This window comes from Mustela putorius, unplaced genomic scaffold (assembly GCF_011764305.1).
Source record: "Mustela putorius furo isolate JIRA1106 unplaced genomic scaffold, ASM1176430v1.1 tig00000083_pilon_pilon_pilon, whole genome shotgun sequence".
Taxonomy (NCBI): domain Eukaryota; kingdom Metazoa; phylum Chordata; class Mammalia; order Carnivora; family Mustelidae; genus Mustela; species Mustela putorius.
The window spans coordinates 6,820,577-6,843,193 of record NW_025421273.1 but is presented as its reverse complement, the minus strand read 5'-3'; the positions used below and the strand labels follow the sequence as shown (position 1 = coordinate 6,843,193).

Below are 22,617 nucleotides of genomic sequence, written 5' to 3'. Positions count from 1 at the left end.
GTGTGTGTAACTTCTAGCAGTTTATTTGTATAGGGCTGGCTGGGGAGGTATGCATCATGTTTTTCTCACTCACTTTGAGCTTTGAGCTCTTCAACTGTCATGTTAGCACTATCAATGATGGCAGTACGCAAGAAAAATTCCTTGAAGTCATGTCCTGTGGATAAATACTACATATAATGTTTTCTGGCTTTTGGTTTCTCCTGTCAGGATGGAGGCAGCCTTGTGGGAGAAGTAAATGAAGACGGGGAGATGACTGGAGAGAAGATAGCCTATGTGTACCCTGATGAGAGGACAGCCCTTTATGGAAAATTCATTGATGGAGAGATGATAGAGGGAAAACTGGCTACCCTTATGTCCACTGAAGAAGGAAGACCTCACTTTGAGCTGGTGCCGGGAAGTAAGTCGGATCTGCTTCAGATGAGTTGCTCTAATTCCAAAGCAGGTTGTTAGGGCATATTTGAGAGAAATGAATTTCTTTGTCTAGACCACTTGAATCATGTATTAAAAGCCTTGCTGTATAATAGACATGTCAATACCTCACATACAGGTTGGCTGACAAGCTGTACTATAGCTGGTCTAGGCTGGGCTGGGCTGGGCTGGGCTGGACATGGCTTGGACTTGAGGCTTCTTATCTTATTATACCTTATACGTCTTAATTTTGGGGCCCAGTCTGAAGGGACTTTGGTGACCTGGGTCAAGATTTTCCCAGGTGGGTCCCAGGAAGCCAGTGCATGAGTAGACACCTGTGCTGCTTCTGAAAGCTTAGCTTGGAATGGACACCATGTCACGTTCACCTACGTTTCACTGCACAAAGCAGATCACACAGCCAAGCCAAATAACAATGAGATGGGGAAATAGATGCCATGCGTTTCAGTAGCAGATGCTAAAAAGTCAGGATAAAGGCATAGCTGTATAATTCTGAGACAAGGAAAAAGCAAAGAGATGATAGCAGAAATTTGGTGAATTTCAAAAGGTTAGATCTCAAAAAAAACTGAAATACAGCTTAATGATATTAAAGAATCAAATTAGGTAAATCTCTGGGTTGTTACAAATTGTAAAACTGATTCAGCCTGAGCTCTGGTTGGGAAAGATAAATCCATGTTGGTATCCCCTGCCTCCTTCAGAGCCCAGTATCTCCACGGGGCACGTGATGGATACATGAGTGAGTCCGGTGGAATCCATATTAGAAAAAAATCCTATTTCCTTTTAGAAATACAGTATGGTATACTAAGCATTTTTTTTCTGAGTATAAAATTATTTGCTGTAGAAAGTCTGGGAGAAAAAAAAACAAGGAGAAAAACCAGGATTTTGTATTTTGGGTAGCATAACAAACAAAATGTTTAAATTGGTCTGATTCCTTGAAAGCAAGATAAGCCTGTGTGTCTAATCCTAAATTAGGTTATACGGAGAAAAGAAGGAGAGAAGAGAATAAATCTATGCATTAATCGTTCTAAATAATATTTAGCTCTTTGTGATCCAAAGGAGAATCTCCAGAGGAGAATGTCCAAAAATAGGAAATCTAGCATTTACACTTAGGTCCAACTTGGTTGTTTTAAATGTCTCGGGTTTTGTTTTTTTGAAGTTAAAAATTGAGGCAGCCTAAATGCAGTGAGGGATTTTGGATAGGATCCTGGAACGGAAAGAAGGCATTAGTGGAAAAACTGGTGAAATCCGAAAAAAAGTCTGAAGCTTAGTTAATAGTAACATAGCTATGTTGGTTTCTTAATTTGGACAAACATACCATGTAACTTAAGGAGTTATCATTACAAGAAACTGTGAGGAGTATTGGGGTGCCCTGTACTATCTTTTCAACTTCTCTATAAGTTTAAAAGCCTTCCAAAATGAAAAGATTTTTTTTTTTAAGTGAAACAGTAATCTTCGCACTTCAAATTCTACTCTCTGTGCTCTTCACATGAGTTCTGAACGGAGACAGTGCTGCCGTGTTTAGAAGTGAGGGGCTCTGGGCCAGGGGAGGGTCCCAATGGGCAATGCCCATTTTAAAACTTCAGAAGTGGTAGCATGTTTTAGCAGTAAAAGCCGTGAACTTGAGAGTCACCTGGTTTGGGTTTCAGTGTTAACATTTACCATAGTAAGGTCTTGGGCAAGTTATGTATCCCTTTGGAATCTGTTTCTTCATTATAAAACACAGCTATTGGCACCAAGTATACAACAGCATAAGAGAAGTTATTGTTCTCTTTGCATTCCTCTTGGTGTGAGTAAGCGACAGATTTTGGGAAGTGAGGATGATAATCTCAGAGAGTTATTTTCCTGAGAACTGGTCATGGTGGGCTCACACTGGGTTTTCTTCTTGCCTCATCTCTTCACCTTCTCCACAAAGGAACTCCTTTCTCTGGTAATTCCTGTGCCGTCCTAAGCCTTGGCTTGCCCCTTAGAATTAATGTCGGTCGAGGGAATGAATGGATTCTGGCCAAAGGACGTGGTAAATTACAGAGGAGAGGAGGAAACATAAAAGGTATGCTCCATTGGCCCGGAGCATTGGCCAGTGGCAGAAAAACAGGAAGGGACAGGGTGTGTTGGAAAAGACCGCATCAGCCCCTTGAAAGCAGCCCGGGATGCTTTTCCCGTTTGCCTCTGCCCCATCCCTAACGTGGGGCTTTCCGTATAGCTGGCACATGGGACCTTTGTGATGACAGCTTTAGTTTAAGGAAGGAAAGGGGGAGTTCAGAGATTTTCTTCACAGTAGAACAAGTATTTCACAGAAAAGTTTCATTTAAAAATGTGGGTTGTTTCTTTTGTCAGCTGACTTCCTTTAATGGATTATGCGTTGGTCCGTTACCAGTTGGCCCCCAATGCATTTCTCGGCCTTCTGCTGCCCTGCTTTTATGGTGGGGGGCTTCTGCCCCTTGCAGGCCACATTTCCTAGGCGCTTATGCGTTGGCTTCTGTCTGGGTTTGTCCACAAGGAGGCACTGGCCAGGGGCACAGAGAGGGAAGGCATCAGGGAGAAGCTGTCTCTGTGTCCAGCAGGGGCCTGTCTCCTGATTCCATCTGCCACCGGGAAGGTTCCCCCCAACATCCCAGCTTCCTTAGCCAGGTATACCCCAGCTCTCCAGACCCACACACCACCTCCACCTTTGTCCCTCCAGCTTAGGGTTACCTGGCTGCAAGCTCCTGCCAGTTTCTGGGTTCCTCACTGGTGCCTTTGGCTTCTCAATTCCTCTGTGCTCCGTAGAACCAATTCCCTGAGTGAAATCCTCTCTTCGAAATATGCAAATGGTCTGTTTCCTAGCTAGACACTGACTGATCTGGATTCCTTTTTCTGTTTTGTTTTGTTTTAAAATTTTATTTATTTGTTTGACAGAGAGAGAGAGATCTCAAGTAGGCACATCAGCAAGCAGAGAGAGGAGGGAAAAGCAGGCTCCCCATTGAGCAGAGAGCCCGATGCAGGGCTCAATCCCAGGACCCTGAGATCATGACTTGAGACGAAGGCAGAGGCTTAACCCACTGAGCCACCCAGGTGCCCCTGATCTGGCTCGCTTTTTCAACTTTTAGTTTGAGGCACTGATTTGGGTTTTGTGATTGTACCAAACAAACAAACAAAAACCAGAAGGACCTGGTAACCTTGGAGGAGTTGCTTAATGTGATGATTTGTAATGCCTTAGTGCCTAAAAGCAGTAAACCTTTGGTTCTAAAATGTGTTTCTTAGGAGGGATTAGAGCACGATATCTTCATTGTGCTCTGGGAAGATTCTCGGAGGCTAATCCTTTGCAGAGAACCAGTGTTAATTCTAGAACAGTTGTGTGCCTTAGTTTCTGGAATAAATTACTGATTGGCTTCTGAACTACCTTTATAGAAATAAGAAGACTTTGTTTTTGCCTTATCAAAAGCAGTTCTGTTCTTAATTCTGGGGAGGCGAATGTTTATTTTTAGTGAAGGGGACAATTGCCAGGGCTGGGTGGTTGGAATCTACAGAAGGGTGTCTAGTAGGAAGAAAACCAAAGAAAACTCTAAAACCATCCTCCAACCCAATCTGACCAGAGAGATCTCAAAATTTCATGACAAAGCAGGTTCTTGATTAAAATTTTTTAATTGCGGGGTACCTGGGTGGCTCAGTGGGTTGGGTCTCTGCCTTCAGCTTGGGTCATGATCTCAGGGTCCTGGGATCGAGCCCCACATTGGGCGCTCTGCCTGGTAGGGGGCCTACTTCTCCCTTCTCTCTGCCTGCCTCTTTGTCTATTTGTGATCTCTCTCTCTCTGTCAAATAAATATATAAAAAATTTAAAAAAAAATTTTTAATTGCATAAGCACTTTGTAAACCATGTGAAGAAAGAAAATTTAAAGGCCAAAAATGGGATTTTAAGAGATAAGCCTGAGGGCTGTTCACTAAGACCTAAAAATAAACTCAAATGCAAATCTCAAGACCATGCGTTTATATTGAAGAGTTTATCCTAGTCGATGTAACTTGAATAACAGTTTTCGTTATTTAACTCCTGCTTTGAAAGCTCTTCCCTAACTTGGTAATCTCTAGATTGAGATTTTCTCTTGCTTTTCAGGTTCGGTGTACCACTTTGACAAATCGACGTCATCCTGCATTTCTACCCGTGCTCTTCTTCCAGATCCATATGAATCAGAGAGGTAACTTTTTACCTGTTTACAGGAAGTTAAATAACCCTCGTGGTGGGAACCAACCCTCCTTTGTAGCCCTCTGAGCAGAAGAAAATATCCATAGAGTCCAAGGAAGAGTGTTTTTATGCTTGTATGGAATCCTGTGAGAGAGTTTCTCCACCCAGAAAGCACGGAACGGCCGTGGGTCAGTCCCAGAGGAAACATCTACGTCTAGAGAGCCCTCTAAGCCTGATGTCCCCTTTCTTGGGGCCCTGGTACAGTTGATGCTGCAGCCACATGCTGGCCTCTAGGGGAGCATTTCAGACTCCTTAAACCTCTGACCTGGGCAGGAACCAGAATGCCTCCTTTGCTCAGCCCAGCCACAGGGGGTCTCGAACGCTAGACAATTTCTTGATTTACGAAGGGAGAACAGCAGTGAAGGAAAGACTATAAGAAACCTAACAAGCTTCCAGCTTACAAATGACGGGCTTCTGATTCTTTAAGCTCACTCCCCAAGTGTCAAGTCCCGCTCCATTCCATCTTCTCTAAACTCCAGCTGGCCGTTGTGGGTGTGGCTTTCCCTAGTACTCAGCCCGAGATTCTTACCCCCAGCAACTGGCCTGTTCATGAGGAAGAGAGCCCTCAGCAGATAGTTCTCTCTTTGCCTCGCTCTTCGTAAGCATGGCTCGCAAAGCGTGACTTCCATTCACTTCCTGTCCTGTTCCCATCTGAAAAATGGGCCTCTTCTCTGGTCAAACTGACAGGGCTCACACCACAATGTCACAATGAATGAATGGCCTCTTTTTTGATACAGAGCCCTGGTCTGTTTACAAAGGGAAATGTTTGGTCTCTTGTTAGCCCTAAAACACAGTAGCACAACCATCCTGTGTGTCGGTCCTTTTTGTTACTGTCGTCGTGATGAAGATATATAAGGATGCCCTCAAAACTCACAGTGGTTTATGAATGTGCACATTTTATTTTACACTCATGGTTCTGTAGGTTAGCCGAGCTTCAGCTCCTTCCGACTGGGCTCGACTTGACTCCTCTTGGCTCAGCTCAACAAGGCTAGACTCCAGATTTCAAGTTGGGTTCAGGTCTATTTCACACGTCTGTGTTCCAAGACTCCAGCTAAAGGAGCAACAGCCCCCCTAGGGCATCTTCTGCCCTTGGAGATGAATAGAAACTCAAGGAAGCTGGCAGAAATTCACCATGTATCTTACCACCCGAGTCCTGGCATGTAGTCCTCCTGCCCATGTTCAAGTAGCAAAGTAGATCCTACGGCCAAGGCCAGAGGGATCCAGGCAGGGGTACGTTGTCTCCCCACTCCAAAGGAGCACCACAAGGTCTAGCAGCAAAGTACCGGGACGTATAATTCTACCATAGGGAAGGAGGAAAGAGTCGGAAACAATAATGCAGTCCTCTGTAGTCCACAGGAGAAGCAGACAATCCATGTAACACATATTAGGGATGACCAGTTCCATCAAAGTGATTACAGCCCAGCGCCCAGAGAACTGATGTAGCTGTTGACGAGGCACACACATACTCTCCTATTAAATGTGGTTCAGTAATCATGAGCGCTGTCTTCCTGTGAATCCAGGGATTTGCAGACTCCTTCTGTACAGAGCCACACTTCCCATATTTGAGGCTTTGTGGGTCTCTGTTGCAACTGCTCAGCTCTGCTTCTGTCTCCCCAAAGCAGCAATAGACAACACTAACTAAATAGGGGTGGCTGTGTTCCATGAAACTTCATTTACAAAAAGGCGCAGCTGCCAGATGTGGGTCTGGGGCTGTAGTTGCTAGACCTGTGATAAACTCTTCTGTTGGAAAGTGCTTATTGGATATGTTTTATTAACTTTCGTGTGAAAGATTCGTCTTGGGGCTAAGTTGAAACAGTCTTTCCCTCCTGTTTGGCATTGGCAAACTTGGGTACAGCTTTAATTACTTTGGAAATGGTTTACTTATCCAGGAAGATGGTAAAAATACTCAGTCCCTAAAAATGTAAGTTTAAAAAAAAAAAAACCTGATATCAAGCACTTTCTGAATACAGTGAGACCTTGAACAACACAGAGGTTGGGGCACCAACCCCTTCCCCTCCCCTGTGCAGTTGAAAATGCACGTGTAACTTTGGAGTCCCCAAAAACTTAGCTACTAAGAGCCTACTGTTGACTGGAAGGCTTGCCGATACCATAAACAGTTGAGTTGCACGTATTTTGTATGTGATACATGTTACACACCGTGAAGTCAGAGACTCAAAAGAAAATGTTATTAAGAAAATCACAAGGGGGGAGGTGTGTCTGTCCAGCTCAGTCAGCAGAGCATGCAGCCCTTAATCTTGGGGTTGTGAGTTGGAACCCCATGTGGTGGAGAGATTACTTAAAAATAAAACTTAAAAAAAAAAAAAAGAAAAGAAAAGTCATGAGGAAGCGAGACAAGACATTTTCAGTACTGTAAGTAATCCGCATGTAAGTGGCCTGCAGCTCACACCCATGTTTTTCAAGGGCCGGCTGTGTAGAATAATACCCATATTGGAGAGAGGATTTTAAACACACCCTTAAAGATACAGGAGTACGAGTTCTTCAGTTTCCAGTGCCAAATACTGTGGTTTAACGTCTCATGCTCCCTCCCTCCCTTCCTCACTGGATTTCTGTGAACCGATGCTTCAGATTCATTAGCGGTACTGGTATTTTGGTGGTTGATATAGTGACATATCAAATGAAAAGGACAGTGATTTGGCCCTTTTTTCTATTTAGGGTTTATGTTGCTGAATCGCTCATTTCTAGTGCTGGAGAAGGACTGTTTTCAAAGGTAGCGGTGGGACCTAACACTGTTATGTCTTTTTATAATGGAGTCCGGATTACACACCAAGAGGTGAGTGGGGTCGAAGTGGAGAATCAACTTGATTGGTTACAGGGCTTGGTTTCAAACACCCTTAATTTTCCTGTTAGCCCCTTTTAGTATTTGCAAGAAGTATGAAGGAATACACAGTCTTTTTTTGTAAAATTGATGAGATACTGTCTACAGCAGTTGTCTTTGCTAGAGCAAAAATAGCACACACTGGGGTGTCTGGGTTGCTCAGTTGGTTGAGCGCCTGCCTTCAGCTCAGGTCATGATCCCAGGGTCCCACGCTCGAGACCCATGTCAGGCTTCCTGCCAGAGGGCCAGGGGGAGTCTGCTTCTCCCTCTCCCTCTGCCTGCTGCTCCCCCTGCGTACTCTCTCGCTCTGTCTCTCTCGCAGTCTGCCTCTCTCTCAAATAAATAAATAAAATCTTTTTTTTTTTAAATACCATACACTGGGTGGCTTGTAAACAACAGAAATTTATTTCTCACAGTTCTGGAGGCTGGACATCAAGATCAGTGTGTCTGCAGATGTGGTGTCTGGTCAGAAATCACTTCCTGGTTCATGAATGGCTCTCTTCTCACTGCAGCCTCATACGGCAGGAGGGACACGGGAACTCTCTGGGGTCTCTTTTAAGTTTCACAGCTATTTTCTAGAAAGTGGGATGGCGCCCATCAAGAAGACAGCAATTGCTTTGTACTGTACTACACCCAGGGTCTGAAAAATTGAGATCCAGTTGGATTCTATCAGTAATTAATTTATGATCTTGCACAGAGGCCTTTATAAGAAGGCCCCCCTACTTCTGTATTTGCAAAAGTCATACAGTAACCTGTATCCAGGCAGGAAAGATTCTGTTGCCCAAAAAGCCGAAAATAAAAAGTTAAAGAATAATCACCCCTTGCTTTTATTTTTATTTTTTTAAAGATTTTATTTATTTGACAGACAGAGACCACAAGTAGGCAGAGAGGCAGAGAGAGGGGGAAGCATGTTCCCCGCTGAGCAAAGAGCCTGATGCAGGGCTCGATCCCAGGACCCTGAGATCATGACCTGAGCCGAAGGCAGGGGCTTAACCCACTGAGCCACCAAGGCTCCCCTCACCTCTTGCTTTTAAAATACAATCTTTGATGTATTTTCCAGAATTCTGAGATGTTTTTGTTTTTGCTTCTTCGCGTCACAATAAACTGCCTTACATGTCCACTCAAGGGCAAAAAGTCAACTGCTTGAGACGGCTTGTAGTCTCTTTCTGGTCCCACTTGCATTAAACAAATGGGACGTGGACTTATTGCTCATATCCCTCATTCATGTACTTCCCCTTTTCACTTACTGCTGTGGAATACTACAGGGGAAATGCCGTGAAATAATCAAGTTTTTGCCCATTCACAGCCATCGTACAAAGATGGCGAGGCCCTCAAACTGAGCCATGGTCTGGCACACAGTACAGTACCCCCCGGTGATGGCCAGACCTCTGTGTCTGCAGCGCTGCTGGTCCAGGAAGCGGGGTGAGCTCTTTGTCCGAGGTCACAACTACAGTAACCAGCAGAGTGCAAGCGGCTGGCAGATAGCAGAATCTGTCTCCCGGCGAGACTCACTATGCTGTGCCATGGACACGAATGGGGCCCCTTCCTTGCCTTCCAAGAAATTTAGATCCTGTCAAGGAGGGGCGCTGGGGTAGTGCAGTCAGCTAGACTCTTGGTTTCAGCTCGGGGTCATCAGGGTCATGGGACACAGCCCTGCGTCAGGCTCCATGCTCAGTGGGGAGTCTGCTGGAGATTCTCCCTCCCTCGCCCTCTGCTCTTCCTCCCTTTCTCTCCAAAGTAATAAACAAATCTTTAGATTCTGTTGGGGAGATAAGAAAAATACATAACTAATGGCAACATAAGGTAGATGGTACCGGGGTATCTGGGTGGCTCAGTGGGTTAAGCCTCTGCCTTTGGCTCAGGTCATGATCTCAGGGTTCTGGGATCAAGCCCTGCATCAGGCTCTCTGCTCTGCAGGGAGCCTGCTTCCCTCTCACTCTCTGCCTGCTTCTCTGCCTACTTGTGACCACTGTCAAATAAATAAAATCTAAAAAAAAAAAAAAAAAAGTAGATGGTACCCAAGTACCATACATCAGTACCATATGACAGGGCTGGAATATTAAGATCTGTGAAGATTTTTTTCACTTTCATCACTGCTGTATCCCCTACACCTAAAATAGTGCCTGACATATGAGAGGCAATCAGTAAGTATTTATTGAATGAAAATCAGATACAAATAACAGCGTAATTGTAATTTAGGGGCAAGAGAGGCAGTACACTTCTGAGAGTCAACAGGTCTGTATAAAAATGTGATCCTAGGGGCTCCTGGTGGCTCAGTCAGTTAAACCTCCGACTCTTGGTTTCAGCTCAGGTCATGATCTCAGGGTTGTAGGATTGAGCCCCACGTGGGGCTCCCTGTTCATCAGGGGTCTGCTTGTCCCTCTCCCTCTGCTGCTCCACGTGCACTCTCTAATATTTAAAATGTTTAACATAATCCTATTTGCTCCAAAAAAAACCCTGCTGTGCTGACATCAGCAGATGCTGGGGTATGGGTTGGAGTGGGGCAGTGGTTTGAAGAAGGGAATCTGTTGGTGCCTGCAGAGAGTGAGTGCTATTGTAGATGAGAGCACACATTGGGAGTGGGGGACACTGTCCCCATGGATCCCCCACTTGTCACAAAGGTGAGGGACTCTGCTTGAAGCACAGCTTTGCATTCCTCATGGTTCCGGTTCCAAATGATGTTCTTCCTTGCTTCTTTTGCCTCGTCTTCTTCACGGTAGGGCTTCCAGGGACCTGAGGATTGGTCAGAGCCCAGATCCCACCACAGGAGGCAGTCACACACAGCAGGCTTCCCTGACACAGGGCCGGGCTTGGACAGGGAGGTGAGAGAGGGGAGGCTCTCCCAGCCTGAGATGGTCCAGCGGCTTGTGGCCCGGGGGCCACTGTCTGGAGCAGGAGCGAGGCAAAGGACTCCCAGGAAAGAGCAGGCTGGAGAGGGGGCTGACATGTCTAGGTGACGTAAGCTGAGGAGTCTCTGGGCCACAGAGCTCTAAAGGACGAGACAGTCTGGGGGCTTTGTGTCGCTGGGCTGGGTCTAATCTGCTAGCAGACATGGGGTCACGTCTCCCAGCAAGAGTCCCCACAAAGTGGCTAAAACTCCACTTTGTTTGGGCTATTGAAGAAACAACTGGATGTGTAAAAACTTGAGTTTGGTGCTGGAGGGCTTTAGAGGTAACAGGTCGTAGCCTGCAGTGAGGGCTTTAGAGGTAACAGGTCGTAGCCTGCAGTGAAGAAAAAAACTGCTTAGGGATATCTGGTTATATTTTTGCGTGTCTTTGTCAGGGACTTTTTAGGTCCTTTTTTTCACCTAAGAGGAGGAAAGGTAAGTAGGGAGTAAGTTGAGCTGCCCGCAGAGGGTTCTTGCACTGTCGATGGGGAGGGGTGCCTTGGGTTCTTCTCACGCATATGGTGCTCACACCGCGCAACATAAGGGGGAGTGAGTGAATGTCGCTGATGTGCTCTGAGATTGGGGGAGAAAGGCCCTCTCTAACGTTCACTTTCTTGTTTCCTGCAGGTGGACAGCAGAGACTGGGCCCTTAATGGGAATACCCTCTCCCTGGACGAAGAAACGGTCATTGATGTGCCTGAGCCCTACAACCACGTGTCCAAGTACTGTGCCTCCTTGGGACACAAGGCCAATCACTCCTTCACTCCAAACTGCATCTATGATATGTGAGTATGACAGCGAGTGCCAGGGTGGGTCCGGACCCCATCTAAAGGGGCCCTGCAACCGGGTGGGGGCGTGTCACGGGGAAGGCCACTCCCTCCGGGTTCCTGAGGCTCCTCCCCCAGAGGCCTTGAGGTTAGGACTTGACACTCAGAATTTAAACAACCTCTTCCCTGGGCTTGGTAGGCTCTGAGATGGCAAAGCGCTTAGAGGGGTAGAAATGCTCTGCAAACCACACTTCCTGGCTGCTGTTCGTGGATGCTATTTTGTCCTTAGATGGTCTCACTCTGGAAAATTAAAGATAGTGTTATTTGAAAGATTAGAAACATTAAAATTATTCTGCACTGTGGAGACTCAGGAACTTTTTGATGTTTGTGAAAGGAAGGAAGAAAAGAAAATGCTAAGCCTAGAGCACAAGTTCTTGGTGTTGGAAAAGACTGATTAAATCAGAGTCCCCATGACTTGACAATAAAGAGGAAAAAAAATACTGAGGCATGTTACAGTGTGGATGGGCCTTGCACTGTGCTAAGTGCGAGAAGCCAGTCACATAAGACCCCATAGTGGGTGAGTCTAGTGAGATGACTTGCCTCTTACAGCGAAATTTGGGCTATTGAATGGGTCTTGTCCTGGGCTGGGGGTGGACTAGTGGAGGGAAATGGAGCTGATGGCTAATGAGCATGGGGTTTCTTTTGAGGGTAGCTCAGTGTACTAAAATTAGATAATGTGATGGTTGTCCACCTGAAACCCCCTGAATTGTATGCTTCAGGTGGGTGAATTTTAGGGTATACATTTGTTGAGTTGCATCTCAACAAAGCTATCTTTCGAAGACTTTTAAAAAGTCAAATAGTCCTACCTCTCAGAATTTAAACCTCCCCTTCCAGCAGCTCGCTGACTTCTTGTAGACCTCCGCTGATGGGGAAGTTGCTGTTATCCACGAAGGCAGCTATCTGGACAGGCTGACATAGATATTATGAAATTAGCTCTCAGGCTCTGATGATTAAAATGTTCTTTTTAGGAAGCCCAAATGGGTTTCCCTGTGACATCCAGCCCTTTGCCCTAAATATCTCCCTATGCACTATCCCAGTCTCTCTTCGACATTGTAGCCCTACAAATATTTCAGGAGCTTTCCTATGCCCCCTGAATGTTCTCCTTCCAAAGTCAAGCATCCCTGACTATTCCTTGAAGAGTACAGTTGGCACTCCTTGGACCATTGTCACTGATCCCCTTAGCTTGGCCAGAAAATGCCTGTTCCCCCTGGGAGCCAGGTGGCTATGTTGCCACCTTTTCTGCTCAGTTATAAGCTCACAGTCCCCCCACCCCCAACCGTCTCTTGCTTGTTAACAGGAGCAGGATCCGATCATGTGCATTTAATCTGTAGGAAAATTGCCAGGATTTGAATGTCCCTCCTCGCATCCCTGAGATGGCTTGGAAATGGTCCTGGCAGTGCCTTGCTCTCCTTGGCAGCCAGCACCGAGTACTGCAGCTCCGACTTCTGTTGAAAGGGCAGGTAGAGATGGCAAAGGACATGTGTCATGTGAAATGAAACTGACACTGTTATTAAATCCAAGGCTTTTGTGCCCAGTGTGAATTAGGCCAAAGCATCATTCCAGGCTTGCACACAGCTTCCCAATGGTCTTTTAAAGCGGTGGTAACTAACAGTAACACATGCTACTTAAAAACTACTCTTTTAAAACAAATGAGTTCTGTGATTTTGCTGCAAGGATATGGTTTTTCTCACCAAAAAGAAGGATGCATGGGAGCAAAGGAGGGAATCAGTTGTTCAAAATCAGGTCCCCAGGTTCCTTGGGGTTATTTCCTTCCAGCCCAGTGCAAACAATTGGTTATATGGGGTAGTGAGAAGACTCCCTGAAAAGCAAAATATAAAAATCAGGTACTGATCCATGATATTCATTTGCTTCTTGAATTATTGGTATCATTCTGCACACTTTAACATCGGCAAAACAATATCCCGGTATGAGCAGTAGTCTGCTACAAAATCCAATGGACAAGCAGACACGCACTACTGCCCTCATCGTCCATAGCGGTGATATGTCACAAGGGTCCAAAGCACTGGGGGGCAGAGGTTTGCTTTGACCCCTCATGGTGCTGCTGGCATGCACTGGGACCTTTAGGCCTGTGTCCGACTAATGGCTTCTCCTGAGTTCTCTCACTCAGGCCTCCCAGGATCTCCGCGGGGCAGCCTCTGGTCCTGTCCTCCCTGTCCCCCATCACAGACCGGAACCGCGGAGCTCCCAGCCACAGCGACTAAGTGTCCCTAAGCACTGTGCCCCCGTGCCACCTGGGAGAATCGGCACCTGAAATGAAGGGCCTTCTTTTCAGTCTGTCCTTTTTCTACCCTCTGAAAATGAGAGTAAGCGGAAAAATGAAAGTAAAAGAGGATTGTACCAGAAGTCCTGGGCTTCTCAGGGAATTCTGTCAGTGTGTAAGAAGTTTAGCTGGAGCTCCGCTTCAAGGATATTATTTTTTAATGCAATATTTTAATTTAGAGACAGAGTTGTGATTGTATTATTATTTTTTTTGAAGAGTTTATTTATTTGACAAACAGAGATCCCAAGTAGGCAGAGAGAGAGAGAGAGGAAGGGAAGCAGGCTCCCTGCTGAGCAGAGAGCCTGATGTGGGGCTGGATCCCAGGACCCTGGGATCATGACCTGAGCCAAAGGCAGAGGCTTAACCCACTGAGCCACCCAGGCACCCCATGATTGTATTATTTTTTTAAAGATATATTTATTGGAAAGAGAGAGCACGAGCTGGGAAAGAGGGAGAGACAAGCAGTCCCTCCGCTGTGTGGGGAGCCCCATATGGGGTGCGATCCCAGGCCCCCGAGATCTCATGATATGAGCCAAAACCAAGAGCCAGATGCCCAACCAACTGAGCCACCTGGGTGCCCCAAGTTTTAATAAGGACTTCCCAGATCCCTGGTGCAGGGGTGTCTGTGATGGAGCACAGTATGAGAATTCTGCACCAGTGCACGCACACACACAGACGTGCTCACCCCATCACTGGCAGCAGCTCACTTTGTGCCCGGCCCCGTGAGGTGCTTTGTATAGGGAACCTTGTTTTGTCACCCTGACAACTCTTACACCATTAGGATTGCTAGTATTAGTGAATCTGTAGATGAGGAAGGTGAGAGTCAGAGATACAGAAGTGGGCTTTCTGAGAGGGGGCAGGAATAATGTGCAGAACCAGGACTCAGGCCAAGGTCTCTGACCCCAGGTCAAGTGTGCTTTCCAGGAAAGATGACACGCAAGGGGGGTGGACATGGAGGCCCCTTGGAGTGGGGGGGTGAGCTTGTTCCTTCGTCTTCCACATAGAAGGTGTTCCTAAACCACAGGCACACTCTTTCCCCACCACCCATAGAGGGAACCAGCCAGGTACTTCCTGTCACGCCCTGTATCCCGATCTCACCTAGGGCCTGGAAGCTTCTTCCTGTGGCGTCTCAATATCCTTTGCTCAAAATGTGACTATAAATGAATGAGACTGATTTGACCAGATGCATATAAAGTGGATTTCTTTTCTGGCCATGACTTACGTATTTCCCTTCTGGGTTTCAGAAGCTGTTAGGTGAGCTAAATCTATTCCTTACCTGTGTCCCCGTCTCCTAAAGGGGCTGGAGGGGTGAACCAGATTGGGAGCCTCTGGCATAGGAACACAGTTGAGAGTGTTAGCCCTGCCTCGGGTTCCAAGACGCTCCCTTCACAAAATGCTTCATGGGGAAATAGTTAGAAAGCAGGTTGGCAGAGAGGTCTAGGCTTCGCTCCTGGAAAGAAGTCTTCATCTACTTTGGTGCTAGAAAATAATACTTCCTCTGTCTGTACAGGGTGGAATCCAGTTTTTCGACATAGGAAAGCCCACGGGGCCCTTCCTTACACCTCGCACAGTGCCCAAGTGAAGCCTTGTCCACAAGGCGCTGCCAGTAACCTGAGGCCACCACCGGCCAGGGGGACTGAAACGCCTCCTGGCCGGGCTACATCCAATTTCTCGTTAAGTCCAGGTTTTTTGTTGTTGCCCATGTTGTTGGTTTATAAACAGAGTGCCAGATATGCTCAAAGAGGAAGATGGAGCCGTGCTTTTTAAACTTGAACATGCGTGTGAATCACCTGGGGGAGTTGTTAAAATGCAGACACCGAGTCAGCAGGTCTAGCAGCATAGCATGTCTAGCAGCAGGAAGGTGAAGCTGCTGCTGGCCACGCTTGCGAACCTACCCCAGGGTGGCCAGGGGAGAGCTCCTGGGCGATTCCTGCCCCCTCACCACCCCGCAACCCCCCGCAGGCTTTGCTTCTAAGCTCCCGATCCGCCCCAGGAATAACCGTGTGCATCTTAATGTCCAGGTTTGTCCACCCCCGTTTCGGGCCCATCAAATGCATCCGCACGCTCCGAGCCGTGGAGGCCGAGGAGGAGCTCACCGTGGCCTACGGCTACGACCACAGCCCCCCGGGGAAGAATGGGCCTGAAGCCCCGGAGTGGTACCAGGTGGAGCTGAAGGCCTTCCAGGCCGCCCAGCAGAAGTGAAAGGCTCAGCCCTGAGCTTCCGAGACCTGGAATAGAAACTTGGATCTATGCACTACATTTTCCGACAACGGGACAACCAGGGACTGCTCATGCTGTGACATCACATCCTCTCACTCCGCGTTAGCAACGACTTTCTCACATACTAACTAGGTTTGACTGTATTACTCATACCAGATTTAAAATTAGCTAGCCTTGCAACAACGTCCTACTGAGAGGTATTGTCGCACACTTTACACAGACAGCATGACGCTCTTGGGTGGTTCAAGCCTAAATCTGGACCACATTCAGAGATGCCAAATGATTAGACTGGAAAAGGGAAAGGGGGCTTTTCAGTCATTCGTAGTCTGTGGTTTTTCCATGAGGTTTTTTCCTATGGCCAACATAAAGTGTGTGTTCGCACTTGCATATGGGCCGTAGGGAGGATAGAGAATTACTACATTTTTATTCTCTAAATGTAGTATAATTTGCCTTTTAACCTTTGATCTGTATCTTGCAATAGAATGGCTTTGGTTTTTTTTTTCCCCTCTAGCGAACAGAATCCCACTTTTTTGAGTCATTTCACCCATCAGTCCCATTCTCTATCTTAGATATCTTTTACAAGAGAAAAAACTTCCACTGATTTCGTGTCAGTGCCAGTGCGTAGGTCTCTCTGGTTCTTTCTATAACATTGTTTCATTATCACATCCTAATATAAAGAACTGGCTCATAGGGCCAGGGTATTATTCTAGAACTATTACTCTCGCATGTAAACAAAGATACCTTTGCTTTAAGATGTGAGAAGAAATGAATTTACTTCGTTCGCATTAAGTTATGGGAGAGTTGTAATATATACTTTAAGAAAGGAGAGAGGGAAATAAGTATTTCTAAGCAGTAACTGTGGCAATTTTGCAATCTCTTCAATAGTGCTAGTAATTTCTTCTCCTCGGGTACACATTAAATGTACATAACATAGAGCAGTCTGGCTTGTGGCACAGTGCATTGAATTCAGAAGTCAAACAACAACCTAGAATTCTAATGTGGAATTCTAAAGCTGAGGTTTTTTTTTTTTTTTTTCAATTGCTACTGTTAGGAGAGACATACCGATCACTAGGTGCAAATCAAACCTTAATGCTACAACTCTTCATTGTTGTATTTTCAAAGCACTTACCTGCTTCAAAGCATTGTGAATTAAGAGTAACACCTGTATAGTTTCAAAGCAACGATATCAATAGCATTTCAGCCATTTTGCAAGCCACGTGTAATCACTACTGCAGAATTAAGGCGAGAACCCCTGTTTTTTAGTTTAGCTGATTAGGTGTATAATGGACCTGGGATGGCTCTGAGTGAATTCTGCGAGTTTGGGGCTTTCGTTAGTGCCCTCACCCCCAGGCGATAGCTGTGTCGTCTTCAGAGGCCTCAACAAGGCTGCCGGAAGTGGTTGGAGAGCGGCCGCTGCCCTGGCGGCACCTGTTGCCTGAGCCAGTCTGGGCTTGAAAGCGAAAAGCTTCCAAGCCACAGCCGATTGGGAGCTCTGGCTGAGCAGAAGTCGCTGGCTGGCAGCGAGAAGAGTAAAGAAACGGGCAGGAAGGAAGTTTTTGTTGTTTCTTGGCCCGTATGCATTGCTCTTAGAAAGAATTCCACAAAAGTGTTTGACCCAGGGCTGCTCACAGTTCTCCATTCAGGCGGCCCCTGAGCACGGGATTCAGCCCTTGAAGACCGTGACAGAAGGGGCCCTTCTGTCCTCTGCAGGGCCCAGCTTCCCGGAGCTTCCCTCCTCCCCTGGTGGTGCCAGTGCACGTGGCCAGTGCAAGGTGTACGGCTAGCCGGCAGTGGTCTCCGGGGGGTGGGGTGGGGGTAAGCCGATGTTCCCCACGTGAGAAGTTGTCAGGGCTGCCAGAAGGATCTTCCGCAAGGGGAACACAGGTAGGGTTTTTAGATGATAATGCCCAAGGATAGGATTGCTTCTATTCTGTAGAAAGAGACCGTTCTGCAAACTGTGACCGATGGGCAGTCTCGGGACTTGTATTCTGATGGGTGCTTTAATTCAAATGCGTCCCAAAGTGAGCGACTGTCTTCAGGAGAAAGATGTCTTGAAGTAGCCCCGGCATTTGGGTGTTGGAGCCAGCTCCCCGAGCAAGGTCAGGGTGGAGCCGGCCACACTTCCAACACTTCCAACACAGTTTCGCTTTGAAGGATTTCATTCCTGGTGGTGATAACCATTCTTGTTGAGGCTGCAGGACGGGTGTGATTTCTGTCCTCAAGGGTTACTCGGATTATTCCCCACTCAAATGGAATCTTTCTTTTTTCCTTTCTTTCTTTTGATGTAAGGGATTGAAGAGTCGTAAGTAGTAACTAACCATGGAATCCATTTTTCAAATTAGGTATTGAAGGACAGCACTAGGTTTAAAACCCAGCAGTGTGTCTGTGACCTTCAGACAAATCAGAGGAAACACCACACCCACGCTGAGCCCGTCTGTCTGTCTCCCTCCTCTCCTCCTGCATCTTCTGGGCCTTCTCTCTCCTGTTCCACTTCTTCCCATCCAGTCTCTCGTCTGTGGGAATGCCTGGATGTCCCTGTCCCGCGGATCTCTTGCTCTTTTCCATCCTCTCCCTCCCCATTTTGAGTGTCTCTTCTCTCCTGCTAGGCCCTCGGTGTGTGCCTCTGTGCCTTCACTCCTTGTCTCTGCCTGGCTTTGTGGCTCCTGCTACCCCCCCACCCCTCCCCCACTCCCAAATGGAAGACTTTGTCACAGAGTAGAATCCCGAGGGGGCCTCGCCATTCACTGTGTTCCGCAGGTAGGTGAAGAAGTCGCGGTGGGGTGAGGTTCCATAAGGAATTTACTGGTGAGGAAGGAAGGGTTTCTCCTGGTTTTATTTCTCTACCGAATCTTTACATCCACCGTGGAAGGAAACGTGTCAGGAAGCAGCCGAATCTGGCAGTTTTATGGGCGCGGTGATCACAGAACCGCGGAAGATTCCATGTGGTGGGGAATAAAGAAGTAACCTCGTGCTCTCCCAAAACACGCCTGGCCCCTGTGCATGACGCCATGGTCTCGAGGAGGTTCACTCAGAGCTGTCTCCTCCCCACCCCTGCATGACTAGGTCTTTCCTTAGCAGCTTCTCTGTGACAAAATATTCTCTTGTGTTAGAGTTAGGAATAGGAACTAATCTGGAGGAGTATGTCCCCACGTGTGGACATTTGGACGGCCGGACAGAATCGCTGTGAGGACCGAATTTCTGACCCAAAGCAAAGAGGAGATGAAGAGGCAACAGGCAGGGAAGACTTGAGTTCCGTAGTACCTATTCTTGTTTTATCCTGCTTCATCCCTGGTCTTCCTGAGAAACGAAGAAGGAAATTCGCTTTTCGAGACCTCTTTAAACCTGTCTGGGGCATATCGTTAAATGTATTTGCCTCCCAGAGGTTTTTCCCACTTGAAAAAGGATTTCCTTATCGCACAGCCTGGAGAGGCTGACGTGGAGGCAAGTGTCACCATTGACAACGTTTAATTGTAACCATTAAGATGGCACTAACTGTGAACAATGAATTCAAGGGTTGCCTTCTCAGTGAGACAGTATGTGGCACTTTAGAAACTTTCCTTTAATATATAAAATTTTAAATCACTCACTGCAACGTGCATTTAAGATCTTCCAAGAAGGTAGAGTTTTCTGTTTCGCCTTGTTTTAAAAACCGTTGCCTCAAGTTTCTGTCTTAAGAGTAGTGATTTAGAATCCAGACATCTTTTCTTTTAGAAAAACAAGCAAAACTATGTTGCAAGACTGATAGGTGTAATGTTTATTTGCCGCAGATCAAAGGTTCACAAAATACTTTAAATTTACATCTACTTGAGGTACCTTGTTTTTTTTTTTTTCTTTGCTCTTTCCCTTCAGGAATTTGGAGCCTTGGTGTCACTTTTTTATTTAAAAAAAAAAGAAATACTAAATTGTGATAGTTTTATTTTGCCAAATGTGTGCATACATATTCAAAGCAATGAAACTATTTCAAGCCATACAACCACAGGGGTGGAAAGAAACCCTTTTCACAAATTTTAATGTGTTTGTATGTAAATAGATGTTTGTATGAAATATTTTCATGGTAGAATGAATATATTTAAATGAAGTCGAATTATTCCAGTGCTATTTAAACAAATTACAAAATTTTTGGTGAGAATCCTCTGAGTCTATCGAGATACAATGCAGATCAATTTTGATTTTTAAAAAATCAAAAGCCTACAAATAACTCTGACTCACGGCAACTTCCCTGTGTGGTTGCATCTGACATGGAGAGAGCTCGTAGGCTTCCCCAGTGCCTCAGCCGCTTCCTGGTGTAAGTTAGGTGCTCATGGAGGTGTGTCTACCTTTAAGTGACGTCACTCCTGGCCTCCGAGGGCCTGCGAGTGAATTAGAGGCATTAGAGACACTGGTGCAGTTATCCAGAGCACAATTTCTTTGCAGGGCAGCAGAATCCGAAGCCAGATATGGCCACGTGAACCTCAGAGCTGGGTTTTCTGGCCACCATCAACCGCCACCCTTACTGCCTAGTCACACGTGTCAGGGAGGCTGCCCTCAGTGGAGTTGGGGTTCCAGCCCCAGGGTGGAACTTCACGGTTTTGCCAGCCATCCCCGCCTCCTCACCTCCACCTCACAGAGAGGAAGGAGGAGGGGGAAGCTGGCAAGGGGCCCACTTCTCAGCACAGTCCATTTCCTGTCTCGGCTCTGGGAGACTATGCACCCAAGCACCAAACTTCCATCCAGAGAGAGACGTCTTCGGATAACGCAAATCCTTGCTTCCTCTGTCTGTGACTTTACACACTGTTGTTAGAAGTCGTTTTAATATCAAGACCAATCACATCTCTGGGACATACCTCCCAACTCTCCTGACTCTTACGTTACTAGAACACTCCTTTATAATGGTATTCAACTTGAGTGGGTTGTTTTTGTGGTTTTTTCCCCCCTCTGCTTTGGTCTTGGATATACGAAATGATAAATATGACAAAATTTTCACTGTGTCTACTAGCAATATGTACACACATGCCAATGTATCTTATCATAGCGACTTGGTTATATTTTGGGTTACTGTAATTAACCTTGATTCTTGTGTTGGGAAACCACAGGGATGTGTGATGCTCGCTTATCATGGAAGAAGTTAGGTTCATGGTCTGAGCTCCCTCCTTCAAAAGTTTTCCTCCTGGGTTTTCTATGTTCTCTTTTTATCCTAAAACGTGTTCATTAGGTTGTGAGGTATGTTTAAGGATTGGAACCTAAGGGTATGCTTTCATCATTTATTGAGAGCAAAAGTTAACCCCATCACAGTTAACAAAAGATTGGTCTTTGTGGAATTTGAACTAAATCTATGAGCCTTATTCAAATATCTATAATTCTATGATTTTTTTAAATTATGGGAAATTAATGAAAGATGTTTACATGAATAATGTTTGCCCTTACTGTGTTATGAATGAGTTTTTTTGTAGTGTGTCTGGGTGCATGTGCAAGAGAGTAGGAAAAATGTTTCTGAAACAAAACTTGACAAATATTTGTAATGAAAAGTAAATTTAAAGATTGCTATAATTGCGCTATAGAAACAATGCAAGTATTAAACAAAATATACAATCATCTCTCATTGTCTTCCTTTGGTCACTGAGGGCAGAAAGATAGTAACTTTCTTCTTTTTCTTTTTCTTTTTTTTAATATATTTTTTTAAAGATTTATTTATTTATTTATTTGAGAGAGACAGGGAGCAAGAGCGGGGGTGGGAGGAGGTAGGAGGAGAAGCAGACTCCTGGCTGAGAGGAGAACCTGACTTGGGGCTCCATCCCAGAACCCTGAGATCATGACCTGAGCCTAAGACGAGCACTTAACCACCTAGGAACCCCATTATGACATGCCTACCTACGTGTTTAAATTACTAAGCCAACTTTACATTTTGAGTTGTTTTAAAATGTTATCAGCCATCTACCGTTTTCAAAGCACAAGAAGAGAGGAGCAGAGAGGAGGGGTGTGGAATGGCTAGGAGGTTTATTTATTTAGCCTGACTTCACATACACCTGCGAATCCAGAAGAATCCTCAACATCAACCCAAAGTCTAGTTAATTACATTAATATTAAGGGCATTAAATATAGATGAAATGATCGGGAAATAGCTGAAGGACGGGACTCTTCAGTGCACGGTGTAAGGAAAATAATAGGAATTTTATTAGATGTGGTAGACTTGGGCCTTCTTAGGACAGCTTTGAGCTCAGGAAACCAGGAATCCCTTGTTCCTCCCCAAATCACAGCTCACATTCCCAAACTCACTACTACGACACTCCCAAAGGACAAAAGCCAATGACACACACATAAAAATAGTGCTTTGTATCAGCGATCCCTTGTGCCCAGGGACCCAAAACAGTGGTTTCTGGTAAGTGGGGCATTACTAAGGGAGACGCAGTTAGGCATCAAACCGAAGTGGGCTGTGAGACCTCTGGCTTTATCTTCCCTCCCTCTGTTGAGCAGTCTTTGATTTGCTCATACTTCCTTCCACCCAAGGAAGGAAAGGGAAGCAGATAAGAGAACTAAATCCAGACTCACCCTGGTCAGCTTCATCACTCAGACAGGGACACATTGTGTCTGGATCTTTAAGACAGAGTTTCACCCACTGACCCATAATATTAGTATTCTTCCTCCTTGCGGAAGAAACGGGGACGAGATTAAAATTCTAATGCAAATTGGGTAAGTCTGAGAAGCTAAAATCTCAAAAGTGAAAGATCAGGCAACTTTCTGGGTATTAAACTTGGTGTGGAGTCAAGGGTGGTAGAGTAAGGTAAGGGGAGGAAGATGGAGACCAAAGTATTTTAGTCTCGGTGGTCGTCCCACATATACTTCTCACTAAATGTCTGCCTTGAGGTTTTAATGTTCCAGATTATTCTGCCTGCTGGTTCATATTACACTTGAAATTACTTCAGTGGCCATATCCAGAATTAGGTAAGT

The 22,617-nt window shown here is 45.9% G+C and overlaps 1 protein-coding gene across 1 annotated transcript in view; it reads left to right on the top strand.

Annotated features, from left to right (window-relative positions):
• Nucleotides 1-21,264, top strand: part of SETD7 (SET domain containing 7, histone lysine methyltransferase) — a 45,610-nt gene extending 24,346 nt beyond the window's left edge. Inside the window, exons 4-8 of the mRNA XM_004768486.3 lie at nucleotides 208-397; nucleotides 4,514-4,595; nucleotides 7,316-7,433; nucleotides 10,993-11,150; nucleotides 15,495-21,264. Of these exons, the coding sequence (XP_004768543.1) occupies nucleotides 208-397; nucleotides 4,514-4,595; nucleotides 7,316-7,433; nucleotides 10,993-11,150; nucleotides 15,495-15,675 (729 nt within the window). The 3' untranslated portion in view covers nucleotides 15,676-21,264. The remainder of the gene's footprint in view (nucleotides 1-207; nucleotides 398-4,513; nucleotides 4,596-7,315; nucleotides 7,434-10,992; nucleotides 11,151-15,494) is intronic.
• The last annotated feature ends 1,353 nt before the right edge of the window (nucleotides 21,265-22,617 follow it).